Source organism: Lycorma delicatula, chromosome 9 (assembly GCF_047948215.1).
Source record: "Lycorma delicatula isolate Av1 chromosome 9, ASM4794821v1, whole genome shotgun sequence".
Taxonomy (NCBI): Eukaryota; Metazoa; Arthropoda; class Insecta; order Hemiptera; family Fulgoridae; genus Lycorma; species Lycorma delicatula.
The window spans coordinates 82,495,457-82,512,230 of NC_134463.1; the positions used below are offsets into that span (position 1 = coordinate 82,495,457).

At 29.8% G+C, this 16,774-nt stretch overlaps 1 protein-coding gene across 1 annotated transcript in view; it reads left to right on the forward strand.

Moving 5' to 3' along the window:
* The window catches only part of LOC142330478 (LHFPL tetraspan subfamily member 6 protein-like), a 641,459-nt gene extending 627,667 nt beyond the window's left edge, over positions 1-13,792 (forward strand). The window contains exon 6 of the mRNA XM_075375742.1: positions 10,842-13,792. Coding sequence (XP_075231857.1) covers positions 10,842-10,960 — 119 coding nt within the window. The 3' untranslated portion in view covers positions 10,961-13,792. The remainder of the gene's footprint in view (positions 1-10,841) is intronic.
* The last annotated feature ends 2,982 nt before the right edge of the window (positions 13,793-16,774 follow it).

Consider the following 16,774-nt stretch of genomic DNA (forward strand, 5'->3'; position numbering starts at 1 on the left):
TTATTCAGTTTTGCAAACAAAAAAACAACAAAAATTTACCAAATTTTCATTTAATTTGTTCTCTGGAATAGAAATAAGGTCAAAATATTTTGCTTGTCTCATTAAAAAATCGCTTTCGGCACGTCGGAAGGCGGAGGTAGATTTCACCGGTGCTAAGTAGAGAATAAAAAAGATTTCCATCGTAAAATTAAGAAAAACTTCAAATTTACTCAATACGACAATGGTTACATGTGAAAAAAGTTTCACATGATTAGCACACGACAAGAGCATCTTCTTACAATTCCAGTAAAACTTTGGTCATCCCTTGCCGTAACGTTTGCTTATATCAAAAATTGTTTCGGATAAAAGTTTTCGGTAATGTTTAAAAGGATTAACGACCACTTTAAACCGATGCGATACTGTGCTTATTAAGGGAGATATGATATTTTTGTCTTCAAAACCTTATTTTTTCCACCCCCTGAGACAATGGTTGGTGATATCATAAAACTTTACTTACATAAGTTTTAGGCTCTTATCCACAGAATCGTAGGAACTTTAAACGAATTCGATATTTTGTTTAATAAAAAATTTATAGCGATATTTTCTTTTTTCAAAAAAGCCACTCCACTCCATTTCCACCCTCATGGTCCGGTTTTTGCCCTTAACAAACAGGACCGAGATTTTCCGTCGAATTTTTTTTCGGGAGCAATTTGAAAGTGATTGGCGCAAAATTACGGCAGTTATCTTGTCCACAAAAACGTGAAATACATATAAATCAAATACAGATAAATCTTATACATATAATATATATAATATACATATAATATATATTTATAATACATATAAATACAAATAAATCTTTTGAGCTGAGGGTGTTTTTGCGGACCGGGGAATGTGAAAAGCAAAGGTAAGTCAAAATTTTCCGGAAGTCGAATCATTGTATCCGTTACAATACGTAGCTTTGTTATGAAATCTACCTAAAACGAAGTGTTTCCGGTAGTATTTTTACGGGAATTTTTTTTGATTATAATAATGTAATAATCAGCTTCTAATCTGTTGTCATGTAAAGTTTGAATATTATGTATAATAACCCAAAACAATATTTATCAATTCTAATTACCAAAAAATAATATATTTTCTGTTTATTAAAACAATATTTAATTTTGTCTTACCAAAACCCGAGATATGAATGAGATCTTTGTTATTTATTAAATATTATGGGATACAAATGTTTATATTTATAGAAAACGGAAATATATATTTATATTTATAAAAATGAACAACGTGTAACAGCAATATTGACATAATTAAAAAATTCCAAACTAACCTGGTGAAAACGATAACAGTGGCGATGTGGTTTGTTAGGAGTAGAAAAATTCATGAATATATAGAATTACCTTTCTGTTTAAGAAGAGATACAAAAAATTAGCTCACGATATAAACATAGATTAGACAATCATATACATTATTTGGTAGTAAATCTATTGGACAACAGCGATGAATAAGCGTTTCTACATGCTGGACCTGGGCGATGTAATTAGAGGAGTGACTTAGAGAAGGAACTTAGGAGTGGGAACACAGGATGACTCACTTTGTACTGAACGTCACTTTGATATTGTAGAATTACAGTTATTTCTATTTTCCGAGAATATTTTTTTTATCTACAGTGTTTTTTTTTTTTCATATGTTGGTTTTTATTTTTATTCTTTTCTTCCTGTGATTTATTTCTGGTTTTCTGTTAAGTATTGAACTTTATTTGAACTACCTGTACACGTGCTTTTCTTATATAAGAAGTGTTTCAATAATTTAATGTTGAGATTCGTCGAGAATCTCTCTTTTCACTTGATAACCATAGCTCAAATTTAGTTGTGGTTCCCTAGAGGTGCCGATTGTAAATGCGAAGAGATAGACAGAAAAAGAAAGGAACAACAGTGTATATATAGTGTGTGTGTGTGTGTGTGTGTGTGTGTATTTTCCAACAAAAAAATAAACATTATTCCTATGCTATTTATAATCTGAATAATATTGTTTGATTTTTCTTTTTTGTGTCTGCTATTTCTTGCTTTCTGCTAACTAAAAAACAATCCAAGTTCCTGGAATCTGGCCCAACGTACCCGCGCCCAGTATGATCACTCAGGTGGTTAGAAGCAGCGGCACTCGCCCAGGGCCGAGTTATGCTGGAAAAGCGGGTCCGGCCTGGTGGGTTGAGTAGTTGCAAGGGAAAAAAGATATTTATTTATAAATAACTTTTAAAAATATAAAAGTTATATATATATTTTTCCTGGAATCTATCAGAAAAATAATTTCTTGTAAAATTTCTCAGAAGTTCATCTTATTTTTAAAATTATAAGATTTTAATCCGATGTAAGATTTTGTAATATTTTCTATATACTATTAAATAACTACCGCATTCAATTATCGCGTGATTAAAAAAAACAAACAAAAAAACAGTCAAGGTTAAGATAAGTGATATGTTAAAAATACATTCTTATCGTTAATTTCTTCTTCGGAGGGTAGATTTTTGAAAGAAATGTAACCTAACGTATAAGTAATAAAACAATACGCTGAAACCTTAGGGGAGATAAATGAAATGTAATCCCTTTTTCCACTAGAAATATATGTATTGGGAAACTGCTTTTAGAAACAGCCTACTTGTTCATATTATTTTCTGAATAAATATTATTTCATGGAAATTATCTAAGAGAACGTATCTTTTATCCGATGTAGGGCAGAGAGGAGATTTGAAGTTGGCAAGATCTTCTGAACGGTATGAGAAATTTCTGGTAATATCTTTCACTGCCTTTGTTTTACTGAAAATACGTATAATTTAATACTAATGATTAAATCGAGTTAATTTTTCTTGGTTTGTTCTAATTCACTATTTTTAAAATGAAATAAAATATTTTACATCTTAATTTATTTTAGTTTCTTTTTCTAATAATTTTTGTAGATTTTTCGTTTGTTTTATAATAAATTAATTAGATTTCCAATTTCATGTTATTTGGTAACAGTAATTACAAACAATTATTTCAGTTCAATGTTTATTTTCATTTTCATATTTGATTTACAATACTGTTTAAAATTATCACTTACAATAATTTTCTAATATTAAATTGAATGGTATTTAGATATACAAAGTCGATAAATGTTGCGTTTTAACATACTGCGTTATAAATTCATCGATTAAACGTTTATTTATACCGCCCATATAATTTGAAATTTATAACCAGTAACCAATCTTGAAATGTAAAATATCATGAACAAACAATTACGTTATTTACGATAGTTAATTTTACAATAATGAATTATATTGTCACTTAATTTATCTTCATGCCCCCATTTAAATAATTATTACTTGTGTACTGCATCGGACAAGTTAATGAAATATTACATAATTTATTTGAAAGTTAGCTCATTATCGTTTATTAGATCTTATTGCGTAATATTTTATGTTTTCATTTTTTATTTTACTTTCACCTTATTTTTATAATAATTAAGTATATTTTATTTTTATAGTATTATAAGTAATACTATTATAATACTTTTTTCTTCTTCAGATTTTCGTATTTCAACGTTTTGAGATCTACATTAAATTATTATTAATAATAATTACTTATTTAAAGTTAAGAAATAAAGTTTTGTCCGCGTAAAATAAACTCATGTTTATCTTTATATCTTAATTGTTATGTTATTAGAGGAGTCCTTCTCTTAAAAATTTACTACAAAATACACAAATTGTTATTTTCAAAAGACTATGGTTAGGTGAAGTATCTAATTAAAAATAAGTGCTACATATATTTATAATTCAGTAGTAATGAATTTGTTAAATTTTTTTCTATTCCAGGTATTAATTAGAAATCTTATCCTTTTGCATTCATCCTTCTTCTTCCTGATCTATGACAGTGATTTTCAAATGGTGCATCTGGTAACAGGCTGAGAGATCTGTCATTGATTAATCAACAATTGGAAACTCAATTGAAAAAATATATTCTCAGAATAAGACGAGTACTGTTGTGGCAATAAATTTGATACGATTGGACTTGTTCCCCTCCTAGAGTAAGCATAGCTCCTCTGGATAAATAAACAAACATACAGTTTAAAAATAAAAAACAAAATGAATTGATGTAGATACCCCTGGGTGTAATTTTCTGTATTTTAAAGGAAAGCGAATTTCATAATAACAATGAAATATACGAAATTCTACTTAAGTCTGAGATTCGGCAACGGGAAAATTCTTTTTATAGAAAGGAGGGTAACGATTGTATGTATAAAGGCTATCCAGAAAGTAACTTACGTTTCGCTGTTTTTGCGAGTGGGAGTAGCGACGCCATCTATATGGTCATTGCTAGCCTGACCCAGTTCCCATACAGATGTTCTACCTGAACATCTGTAACGTTTCTGGTTTGTTTTTTACCAGTATTTAAAATATGTACCGGTATAAAAAATTCCTGTTGCAAAGTGAGATCGATTATTAGGTTTCTTTTTGCAAAAAACTACATACTCATTGATATTGATATGATATGATAGATATCATACAGTCGGTAACTGTATGATGTTTACGGGAAAGATTTAATGAGTGAAAAGCTTTGAGGCTGTGGTGTTGTATTTAAAAATGGCTGCTCAAATATCACGATGAAAATTTATGTGGCCGGCCTACTTTTCGGTCTAACGAACTGGCTGCAAAACTTGATAAAAAATTCGCTTTACCATTACAGAGCTTTCATTTCACTTTCCGAAAATTTCACGTAGGCTTTTGCTTGAAGTTATCACAAAAAGTTGGGTTATCATTTGCGCTCAATGATTTCCAAAGATTCTTTCAAAACTATACTAATTGCGTCGTATAGCATCTGCTTTGACTTTTCTCGATGCCTGTGATACAAAAGGGGAGGCGCATAATAAATGCAGAAGTGTATCGTGGGACCTTAATAAAACTACTGAAAGCATTCCAATGCAGGCGATGCGGCATGTTTACTTCTAGGATTTTCTTCATGCATTGCAATGCAGATACATTCACAGTACTCAAAAACCTTTGATAAGAGTTTTTATGGGAAATTTCCGATCATGCTGAATACAGCCTAGATCTGGTACCGATCGACCATCGGGTTTGAGTGAAGAAAGTTCTTTATGCAATTATCTCTGAAATCTTTTGTAATATATCTGCTAAGTGGAACATAAAAAAATCGGGTGGGGCTGTTCGGGGCACACGGCCGTTGGTTTAACATGAAACGTTACGTCTTCATCACTTGCTTATGAAACTGCTCATATAATTAGATTTCTGGATGAGATTCTTTTTATGTTGGAGTTGAAGGCAAAGTCGTCGTCCATCCGCCATGTTGTTCACATCGACGGGTGCGTTGATCACCTGGCCGATTATACCATAATTACTTCGTAGCGTGGATAACTGATTTGCATAAAGGATAAGTGCGGCGAAATCAACCGAATACTGATCGGGTCAAGCAGTGGCAGGCTGTCCGGCTTCGAGGGATATCGAAATTCGTTTGAGTACGACAGCGTCGAGATTTTCTTGGCATCTATGACTTGTTATACATACTACATAAACAAAATTCCGCTACATTTTTGCCGGAGAATTTAGTCTGTAGAAGAGGGATGTTGCGAGGTTTCGCTTGCTTTAAATCTCTTTCGAACCAAAGTCGATCACAAACGCTGCAAGGTAGATCAAACGGATTGCTTTCAGACACCGTTTTGAAGCGTTTGTCCGCTGCACCCCAATGATCCTGAATCGCATAAATTCGACTGATGTTGATATCCATCAGCCGGGGGACGTCTTAGACAAATGTATGGATATTATTTTCACTCGTTATGTCCATTAGTTCGGGTACTGCTGCAGGAGAGGTGCACGTGCCATCTGCGTCGTTCACTGAGCGCGCCGTGCCAGCTTTGCGATGCTCCCGAAACAGTCTCGCCCGCTCAGCACTAGACATAGGGGGTACGTGGCTTATAACCTCCCCTTTTCAACGCTATGCGTAATTTGTATTTCCGGCTGGCTTTTTCGCGGGCTGGAGTTAATACATTAAATTTTTATACTATTTTACATGTATCTTTCGACAAACTCCAAACACAAACACACGAATCACTGCGTTATCGCGTCTAACTCTTGAGTTACACTGAATGGAAATGAGCGAGAGCGCCAGTTTTGGCCGACCTGAACTGTGCCCAACCCTTACAAACCTGCTCGCCAGTGACGCAAACTAAAAGGCGTATATGCGAGGAGACTATCTAAGTTACAAAATGACCCCGCATTTACGTCTCTGAGACTAATAGTTATGCAGTTATTAAAGCAGGATTACATAGACTTTTTCGTTACGCTACAAATTTCTGTTCTGGTACTCGTATGTTTCGGTGTGATTTTAAAGACTTTTCACGTAAAAATCATAAATTACAGTTTATATAGAAATTAATATTATACTTTTTAACCATTTATATCTTTTGGGTCTAATGAAACGAAACACGTATTCAAACTATGATGACCCCATTAAGGAGCTTTCCTAAATTAGTTTTAATATTGTATTATTTTGAAGGTAATAATATAACCACAAACTGTTATTATTACTTTTACAGTTTATATTATGTTATTTAACGTGGTAAATGAAATAGTAATAAAATTACTACACCAGAGACAACTAGTTTTACTATACCAGAAGGGTTTCTTTAAGTTTCTTTTACTCTATCATGAGATGAAACTTTTTAGTTTCTCCCCATTTCCTTTTTGCTCTAATTAGTTATTAAACCGTCTTATTTGTTTTCTCTCTCACAAAAAAAAACAAACAAAATGTTTAACTAGATACTGTTTTGAATTAAAGTTAGTGATCTTTTAATAATCATGCTAGTAGAATATAAAGATAACATTTTAATCTCTTGCTTACTTTACTTCCATTGTTGTGAGACTGATTTTATTGTCTGTATTTCAGTAAACCTGCACTAATAGTATAATTAAAATTTATCTGAGTTTTTTAGCTTAATATTTAATAATAATACTAAAACTTCATAAATAATTGTAAATTTCTTGAAAATAAACAAAATTTTTCATCCATGTATAATGTTTAGATTTATATATATATAAAATTAATACTTTTTTCAAATTTCTACTATTATTACAATATTTTTTTTTTAAATATTACCTATTATCTGACATGGCAATTCCGTTTTGTGTTGTATTAGATGAATGAGGTGTTTGTTTTTCTTTCATTTTTTTTGTTTATAGATGTAGACGAGTAAGGTTATACAATGTGATCCATCATGCTTTATCTGACGTATTGTATCTGGAATACAAAATACGTCAAAAAAAAAAAAAAATAATAAGAGATAAATAAAAACACCTGGTGTTTTTGTATTATAAAATTAAATTTATATTTTAATATAATTTTAATTTTGATATAATACATTTTAATCAATATTTAAAAAATCTAATTTTTAAATATGTATTTTTTCATTTTTTTAATATGATGGTTGTTTTATTTTATTACTTTTATTTTCCTGGCATCATAGTTCTAGAGTTATGCTGCAAGAAGGAAAGCACATACTCACAAGATACCCTCCCTCCAAAAAAAAACCAAATAAAGTAGGGTATAATGTTCATAAGTAAGTATGTGTTGTTTGTAGCTTAATAAACTTTGAGTGGATGAACTTATTTTGATGAAATTTTATACAGAAACTCATCTGTATGGGGCAATTTGTTGGTAACATTTCGGGGTCAGTAGCCTCTAGGATGGTGTGAGGAGATATTTTTCTGGTCAATTTTCTCAAATTTTTATAAACATAATCTTACTTGATATTAAGCTTAGTACATGCACACTTGCTTCTTACCATTTAAAAAAGAAATTACTTCAAAATTTCCCCATCTCCAATAATCGATAAAAAGCTATCTTTATGTATTGTATATTTTTAAGTGAATTTCATTTATGTATTCCTATACATAGTAGTACTGTAGGTGACTGAAATAAAATATTTTTGGGGCAATATTGGCGGTGGGGGAGCCGATAAAATTAAAAATGTATTGATTTTTTGATTTCTTAAAACTGTTTTTGGCCTATTTAAATTTTTAGTAACTTTAAAAGTTAAGTGTAAGGTAAAAAAATGTCCTTAAAGAAAATAAAGTTTCTTTGGTTTCTTCCATTTAACAAAGTAAACATAGAAAAATCAAAAACCTTTCTTGGTAATTTTGAAGATCGAAGAGCAAAAAATATACAGATTTAAAAAATTTTTTTTAATTTTTTTTTTTGGTTTATTTATACATAATGATAATTTTAAAATGAAACATCGTAAATTACCCACACCCCCAAAAAGAGATCTTAGATAACATTTTTATTCATCATTATTTTTCCACTATATAACAATAAATAAATAATGCCAGCAATGTATTACAATTTTGTTATAAGCTTTTTTTACTTTTTACAATACTTCCTTTTTTTAGCGTACAAGGAAGTATTGTGATAGTTAAAAGTCTCCGTTTACAGATTTTAACGGAAATAATCATTTTGATCATCCCTGAATCAATTTTGACTAGTTTTGGCGTGACGTCTGTACGTACGTACGTAGTTTGTATATACGTATCTCGCGTAACTCAAAAACGATTAGCCGTAGGATGTTGAAATTTTGGATTTAGAACTATTGTAACATCTAGTTGAGCACTTCCCCCTTCGATCACATTTTACTGAAGCAAAAGTATCCAAGAAAGACCAAAATCCAAAAAAATTTGATTTTGGATTTTTCTTAACTGCAGTAATAAGATCTCATTGATGTTATCCTCTTTTCATTTGCGATTCTTTTAAATGCAATACATTTATAATCTATTTGTAAAACAGTAAAAAAGTGAACTGAATATTTTATAAAGAAAAAACCAAATTTTTTTATTAATTAAATTATTTTATTATCTTTTATTCTTCTTTTATTATATTTTTTTTAGAAAATTTATAATTTTTTACGTATAAACATAGGAAAAAACTGGTAGAAAATAAATGAGACCAGAATATTTGAAAATGAAATTAAGAAAGTTATATTTTTAATCACAAAAATTCTTTTAAACGTTTTTTTTACTGAAGAAATTCAAAGTTAAAATATTTAATTAAACTGACACATGAAACTGCTTTCCCAAATTCAGAATTATAAGAGATTAAAAGAAAACTAACAGGGAAGTATATAACTAACGGTTAGTGTATGAAAAGTAAGGCAGATTTCATAAACAGGCAGAAAGGATTCGTGGATCAAAAATCAAAATTTCGAAGATATACTCATACATACTATGAGAAAGTGGTCATTTGTTTTTAGAAAGACATGACTATGATGTTACCTTGCTCAGTGATCATCTTCAAGAGCAAGTACGCGTTTAAGGAAATTCATCGTTATAACTCCGCAGTTATAACGATGAATTTACACCCCACTCCGCAGTGGGGTGTAAGTGTTTTTACGCTAGTTATGAAATTATTAGGATAGGTGCAGTATACCTTCTGTGTAAGTTCTACCGTGATCAAAGCACAATTGTATGCGCCTCCATATCTGGTTGTTCAACCGCAACAGCATATCAGGGGTAATCATTTCAAATGCTGACCAAACAGCCTATTGGAGTTGCTCGTTGTTGACGTATCTGCATTTTCGGATCTGTTCTTTTACAAAACCCCAGAGTACTTTTTCAGGAGTGGTGAGGTCAGGGATTCTTGCTTCCCAAAGTAATGTAACCGGTAACTTTTCTGACCGACGTCCGATCTAGCGATTCAGAAAAATTTCATTGAGGCGTCTGTGGTCATTCAATGCGAAATGGGCTGGAACACCGTCGTGCTGAAACGTAATGATGTCAGTTATCCCTTTTGCTGTTACTTCTGGAAGCAACCAGTCCTCGATCATTTACAGATAACTGTGTTGATTAACTGCGCCATCGAAACAATAAAGACAAAGGACATGTCCAGTTGTCATCCCAGCCCAAATCATGGATGGTGTTCGATTTCCTCAAAAATGTGAGGAAAAAAAACATTTCGGTTAAAACAGCTTTGATAAATCGCACACGCGTCTGAGATATGGCTTTTTTCTTATCATTTGCTATTGGAAAGCGTTCAAGAAGTAACCGGCATCCGTAAACACGTCAATAAAGGTCATTGTACTTAAACTTATTTAATGTGGCTGGAAAAAATTTAACTTTCAAGTCCTTCTGCATATGATTTTTCATTGTCGATCTTCGATTGCGTAACTCTGCGGAACGTTAGCGGGTTAATTTCGGTCGGTGATCATTGAATCGATGCATCTACAGCAACACATGTCTCAGCTCGAGTGCTCGGCCTCCCAATGCATGACGCATCAAGAACACTTCCCGTTGCAAAAGCCTTCTTCTCCCATGTCAGTAACGTTGCCGTGATGGTGATGATATCCCAAAACGCACAAATAAGTCATTCATAATGTTCTCCAATGTTTTACTAGTTTGTGGACGTTTGTGCGTCCACACACATGCTAAAAAACGCTCTTCGACGTTGTTCGCACTTGCATCCGCCATCGTTATACACTCGACTACAACTAAGGTCATCCCACCACGAATGAACACACCCGACGATTCCAAACACGGCTTATCCTCCCCACCTTTTCCAGCAGCAATGAGCTATATCAGCGGTGAGAATTGGCAGCAGTATAGAACGATTAAGCTGGATTTATTACAGCGTAAAGGGACTTCCCGCCCACTTCGTATATTCAAGTAGTATAACCTACCACTGCGAGTGGTGGGGATAGAGTATTTAAGCCTTATGTTTAACAATGATTTTATTAGAATATTTAAAATAATAATTATTTTCCGTTACGTGTTTGATTAAATTTAAATGGTTTTAGTAAGATATATATTTATTTATTAATTTTTTTTGTTTCAGGCACGTGTCATTTGTCCTGGTCGGTGTATCTATTAGGGGGTGCTGTGACTATATTAGTTCTTTGTTTTATACTTAGTTTTTGTGCGGCTAGAGAAAAGCCATCATCTTTCCGTTTCTGAGACTGTAGTAGACCCGTGGCCTACTAAGCCAAGTGTTCAGGTTGCACCCAAGGTAATCAACAACAACACGAGATGGCCACTAGATTTTAAATTAATTAATTAATTACTAACATCGAAATAATTTTTATAGGTATAATTTAATTAATTAAATCAATTTACCGATTCATTATAATCGAGTAATGATTAATCTTAAAATAAAATATCAAACTGTAACGTCACATGTTGTAGTTGTATAATTTCAGTATATCGTAATGTATCGATATTTTTGTAAATTGTTCTCAGATATAGTGATATTATTTTTTTTTTCTTTTACCGTTTTCCGAAAACGATTTCATAAGAAAGCTGGTTATCATAATAAAATTGTAGGCAACTGAATTTAAATGTCTTAAATAGTTACAGACCGATTAGTGAAGCTAAATTACGTTTGATTGTAATGTACAACCTGAAAATATCAGTATTCTTTTTTATAAATAAATAAATGGATGCTGTTTTGAATTTGAATAAAGATCCTAAAAGTTGGGAATAAAATGTGTGATAAATATATTTTTATAAAAATATGTACAAATTGCTACGGAAAAAGAAATAAAATACAAATTTTATAAACATCTGGTACATGATGCACATAAAGATGCAATGTATAATGCTGTGTGTATACTAAAATGGAAGCCTATAGCTAGTTACTGCTTCATCCTTTTTCAATCTGTTTTTAGCATATAACGAAAATGTTGACGACTTAAATACTTTATTATCCATCTATCACGACGGCATTATGAATTTTTTACCTGGATTCACATTTTCATTACTGTAAAATTTTACTCAGATTTTTTTTATTATTCACAATTGAAATTGAAAATTTTATTAGTTTTTTTAGTTTAATAGCAGACATGTAAATTAATTTGTAAATATTTATATTAAATTTTTAATTAATAACTTAAAAATTGTACTACCATGGTAATCACATTAACTGATTGTGTACCGTTGTAACATATTTCCTTTCTTAAGTTTCGATCCATGTTTTAAAAAAATCTTTAATCCGATTTTTGTTTTTGAAATATATTTTCAAATTGGAAATTAAAAATTTAGTTAAGTTTTTTTTTATGTATCTGAATAATCATTATGGAAGTAGTATTTAATAGAATGAATATGAATGTAGCTATGAGAATGATTAAGTCTGCCTTTAAATGATTTCATTTTTTATACCTTAAGCTACTTATTAATATTTTACGCACATGTACATTTATAGTTATATTCAGATTTTAAACAAATATTAATATTCTAAGTAAATAAATGAATTGAATTGGTTAAGATTATGGATAAAATTAATTAATTTATATTTAAAGAACTTCTGGGTAAGTGGGATCGTAGGAAGTAAAATAGTTGATGTCATCAATTGCTATGACAACGCACACGTTTAACTCACCACATTGGTTAATAGTATACGTTTCCATGGCAACAGCTACAATCACCAATAACTTTTATCTTTACTATTCCATCTGCTCAGAACGGTTTTATAAATTATAAAATCGTGCAGTCAATACATATATTAATCATTAAACAATAATGTATTTATAATCACGTTTTATAATGTAGATTTAAATTTTATTTATTTATTAAATTTAAACAATTTTATAATTTTGTTATAAATTGTAATTAACAACAAAAAATTAATTAATACTGGGTGCAACCAAAACACCTACAATCCATACGACTGTCTGTAAACAAATTTAAAAAAAAAGAAAGTTTATTTAATAAATTTATTAAAATCAAAATTAATTTTGGGTATTTTAAATAATTAATAAGTTATTCTATGCTAGTAAATTAATTTAAGCTATTTAAATTTTAAGCTAATTATGTAAGAATCCAAAAATTGTGAATTTTTTTCTTAAGATATTGCCTTGATAATAAAGAGTGGTAACAGAAGTCCTTTATTTAATTCGGTTAAAAACGTGTATCAATTGCTATTAAAATATATGTATAAGTATTGTAAAAATGGTGTCAGTATGTACATTTTTATTTATCTAATTCTATTATTATTTTATTGAAGGTGTACTCAAAATAATAGTGGTCTACGTATTTATTATTTTCGTATGTCTGTATTTTTCTTGTTTCTTCCAAGCAGCTGAAGTAATTTATCCAGGATTGAGCCATTACTTACTTAAAAAATTTCATTCTATTACTCGTACATTAAAAACTGTAATGATGATATAATTATCATCATTACAGTTCGAGGTCAAGGTGTAATTACCTAATACCGTTAAATAAAATTTATTAAAATGTAATTTAATAAAGTTTTTGAATTAATTAAAAAGAAAAATTGAAGCAAATGTTCCATTTTTGTCTAAAATTGAGGATAAAATATAATCTTGATATTTTTTAGCGTGAAACATATTTTGAACTTCATAAATATAAAAATTAAAAATAAAAAACATAATTTTAATTAAAAACTCGTATTTTTACCAAATAAAACTTCATAAAAATATCTATCATACCAATTAAAGTGGTTATTTTACAGCGAGCAGCATCTAAAAGTGACAAGTTACTGGTCCATTGATCAATAAATGAGAATGTTTTTTTTTTTTTTTAATATAGAATCTTTCCTATCATATATTTTTGATGAAAAATACATGAATACCTATGTATTTATTTCCTATCATATATTTTTGGTTGTCATAGTTACATCCAAAGGTCACACTGGGGGGCAATATCTTAACGTACTCCAGACTTAAATAATTTTTATTTGAATTTTTTATTAATAATGTTGAATAATAATAAAATAGCTAGTTGTGATTTTTAGAATGAAACATCGACAACACCCATGTTTCATAAGAAATTAACCGGTTTCTGACTTATATAAGTTTAACTAATTGTAGGTTACAGTATTTTTAAAATAACGATTTTTAATATAAATAATTAATTCACCTCCCATGAATTATTCATGTAGAAACTAGAAAAGGTTTACTTATTAAAAAAATTACGTTAAATCTTACTGTTGTTCAAATAAGGTAGTTTCTGGTTAAAAGTTAAGGGTATCAAAATTAGGATAATTATTTTTTCTCATGACTGGATTTTTAAGTTTCATATACAAACTATTATATAGACTTCAGAATTACGTATATTTCTTACTGAGCCAATCTGCTATCAAAACTAGATGAATTATGAAATTTCTAGAGGACTCGCTAAAAAGTTTTTTTTTTTTTTTTAATGTTGATCATGTTTTAAACCAGATACTAAAGTCAAATTAAGACATTTGATTTATTCATTAATTTCATCTTTAAGATAATTATTTATTTTTAAAGGTAATTCGTTAAAATGTATAATGTTCTATAAAGTTTTCTTTCTTACATTATTTCATTTAATAATTCATATTAAAATTCTTGGCTTCAAACGAGCGAAAATTTCGAAAAATAAATTGATTTTCACGTTAAAAATATCTCAAATGATTTATGTAAAATTTAACGGGAAACCTATGAAATTTCGTGAAAGAAAACATTGCTTTCAAATTTCTTCCATCAATTTATAGAGTATGTATTCAGTGTCACTGGTAACTTTTTATAAAATAAATTCTACACACAGTACAATGATTACATGGAACTAGCAGTTAATGAAGCTAAAGAACAATTTAGATCCAGAGTAAAAGTACAAAGTGAAAAGGTAAAGATTCTACGATTTGCTGATGATATAGTAATTCTAGCTGAGAGTAAAAGGGGTTTAGAAGAAACAATGAATGGCATGGATGATGTCCTATGCAAGAACTACCGCATGGAAATAAACAAGAACAAAACGAAAGTAATGAAATGTAGTTGAAATAATGAAGATGGACCACTGAATGTGAAAATAGGAGGGGAAAAGATTATGGAGGTAGAGAAATTTTGTTATTTGGGAAGTAGAATTACTAAAGATGGACGATGGAGAGGTATAAATTGCCGAATATCACAGGCGAAACGAACATTCTGTCAGTAATATAATTTGTATACATCAAAAATTAATGTAAACGCCAGGAAAAGATTTTTGAAAATATATGTTTGGAGCGTAGCTTTATATGGAAGTGAAACTTGGACGATCGGAGTACCTGAAAAAAAAGGATTAGAAGCTTTTGAAATGTGGTGCTGTCGGAGTATGTTAAAAGTCAGATGGGTGGATAAAATGACAAATGAAAAGGTTCTGCGACAAATTGATGAAGAAAGAAGCATTTGGAAAAATATAGTTAAAAGAAGAGACAGACTTATAGGGTACATATTAAGACATCCTGGAATAGTCGCTTAAATATTGGAGGGACAGGTAGAAGGGGAAAGATGTGCAGGCAGGCAACGTTTGGATTATGTAAAACTAATTGTTAGGGATGTAGGATGTAGGGGGTATACTGAAATGAAACGACTAGCACTACGTAGGGAATCTTGGAGAGCTGCATTAAACCAGTTAAATGACTGAAGACGAAAATAAATTATACAATGAATTCTTTTGACCATTTTTTTTTTTTTTTTTTTTAAATAATTTTGCTTATAAACTACTACTTTGAAAAATGTTTCTATTATTTATTTTTTTAATTTAGCATGATCCTTAAAAAAATTGGGTTTTCGTAAAACCTACGAAAACTCATTTTTTGAATGTATTTCTTCAGAATGCAGAATTCTGTATCTTTTGAATGTTTATACAATCTGAAAGATTTTATTTAGATATATTTTTATAAAGTATTATATATATATATATATATATATATATATTTTTTTTTTTTTACCTACCTAAACTCTACGATTTGCCTTAGAAGACGAGTGATAAAGAATAACTCTAACGACAGTAAATTACTTGTTAAAACATAACGGTTTAGGATATGACAGAACTATTTCGCAATAATTATTAAAATATAAGGTTCTTTATTTAAAAAAGCTGTCAAAGTCATGATTATCAAAATAAATAAGCCTTAAATAAGATTTAAACAGTTTCAAAATTTCGAAAAAAAATGTTGATTTTTAGAGCTTCCTTATTCGATGGGGAAAATTTTAGAAACATATTTGTGTGTAAGCAAGTGATCCCTAACAAAAAAAAAATAATAATTTAAAAGAGAATGATTTTAAAATATTGAAAAAATAGGATATAAAAGTGTTATGAAAATGAAAAAAATTGCTTCAAATTTTTATTCGACCTCTAATTTATTAGATGTGGAGAATAAATTTAAAAAAAACATTTTTCTAAAAATATTCATATATAGGTTAAGCTTAACAAATATGTTTTTGGAAAGTTTTCTCTAAATTTAATACCTCTTTCATTAGTGACTAACCTAAGAAAAATTTTTTTTTCAAAAACCATTTTGCATTTTAGATCCGGGATCTATAATTAAAAAATTTTTTTTAACATTTCTTGATAGTTTTATATACTTTAAATGAACTTCAAAAAAAATTAATAAAAATTTTTACAACGAAAACAAGAGAAAAAGAAAAACACACAAAAGATGAAAATTTTTGTATTACTTGCATATCCATTGTAGGTAGCAAACCTGCATTAATAAAGTTTTCTCTAAAAGCCTCTGAAGAAAAACGAAATTTGTTTTTTTTCGCTATATCCCACCACCTCCTTAACAAATTTTGAAAAAAATTATCATGCCTCATAAATAGAACATTTGAGCTAGATATGATGAAAACCGATTTTATCAGTCCTGAAATATAAGAACAAAAGTAGTGTGACACATACGTACGTAAGTACGCACCACGTACATATATTTGGTTTTTTTTTTTTTTGGTTTAGATGAACTAGTTAAGATCCTTAAATCTATAAAAGCCGGCCTCCGTGGCACAATGGTATTGTCTCGGCCTTTCATCC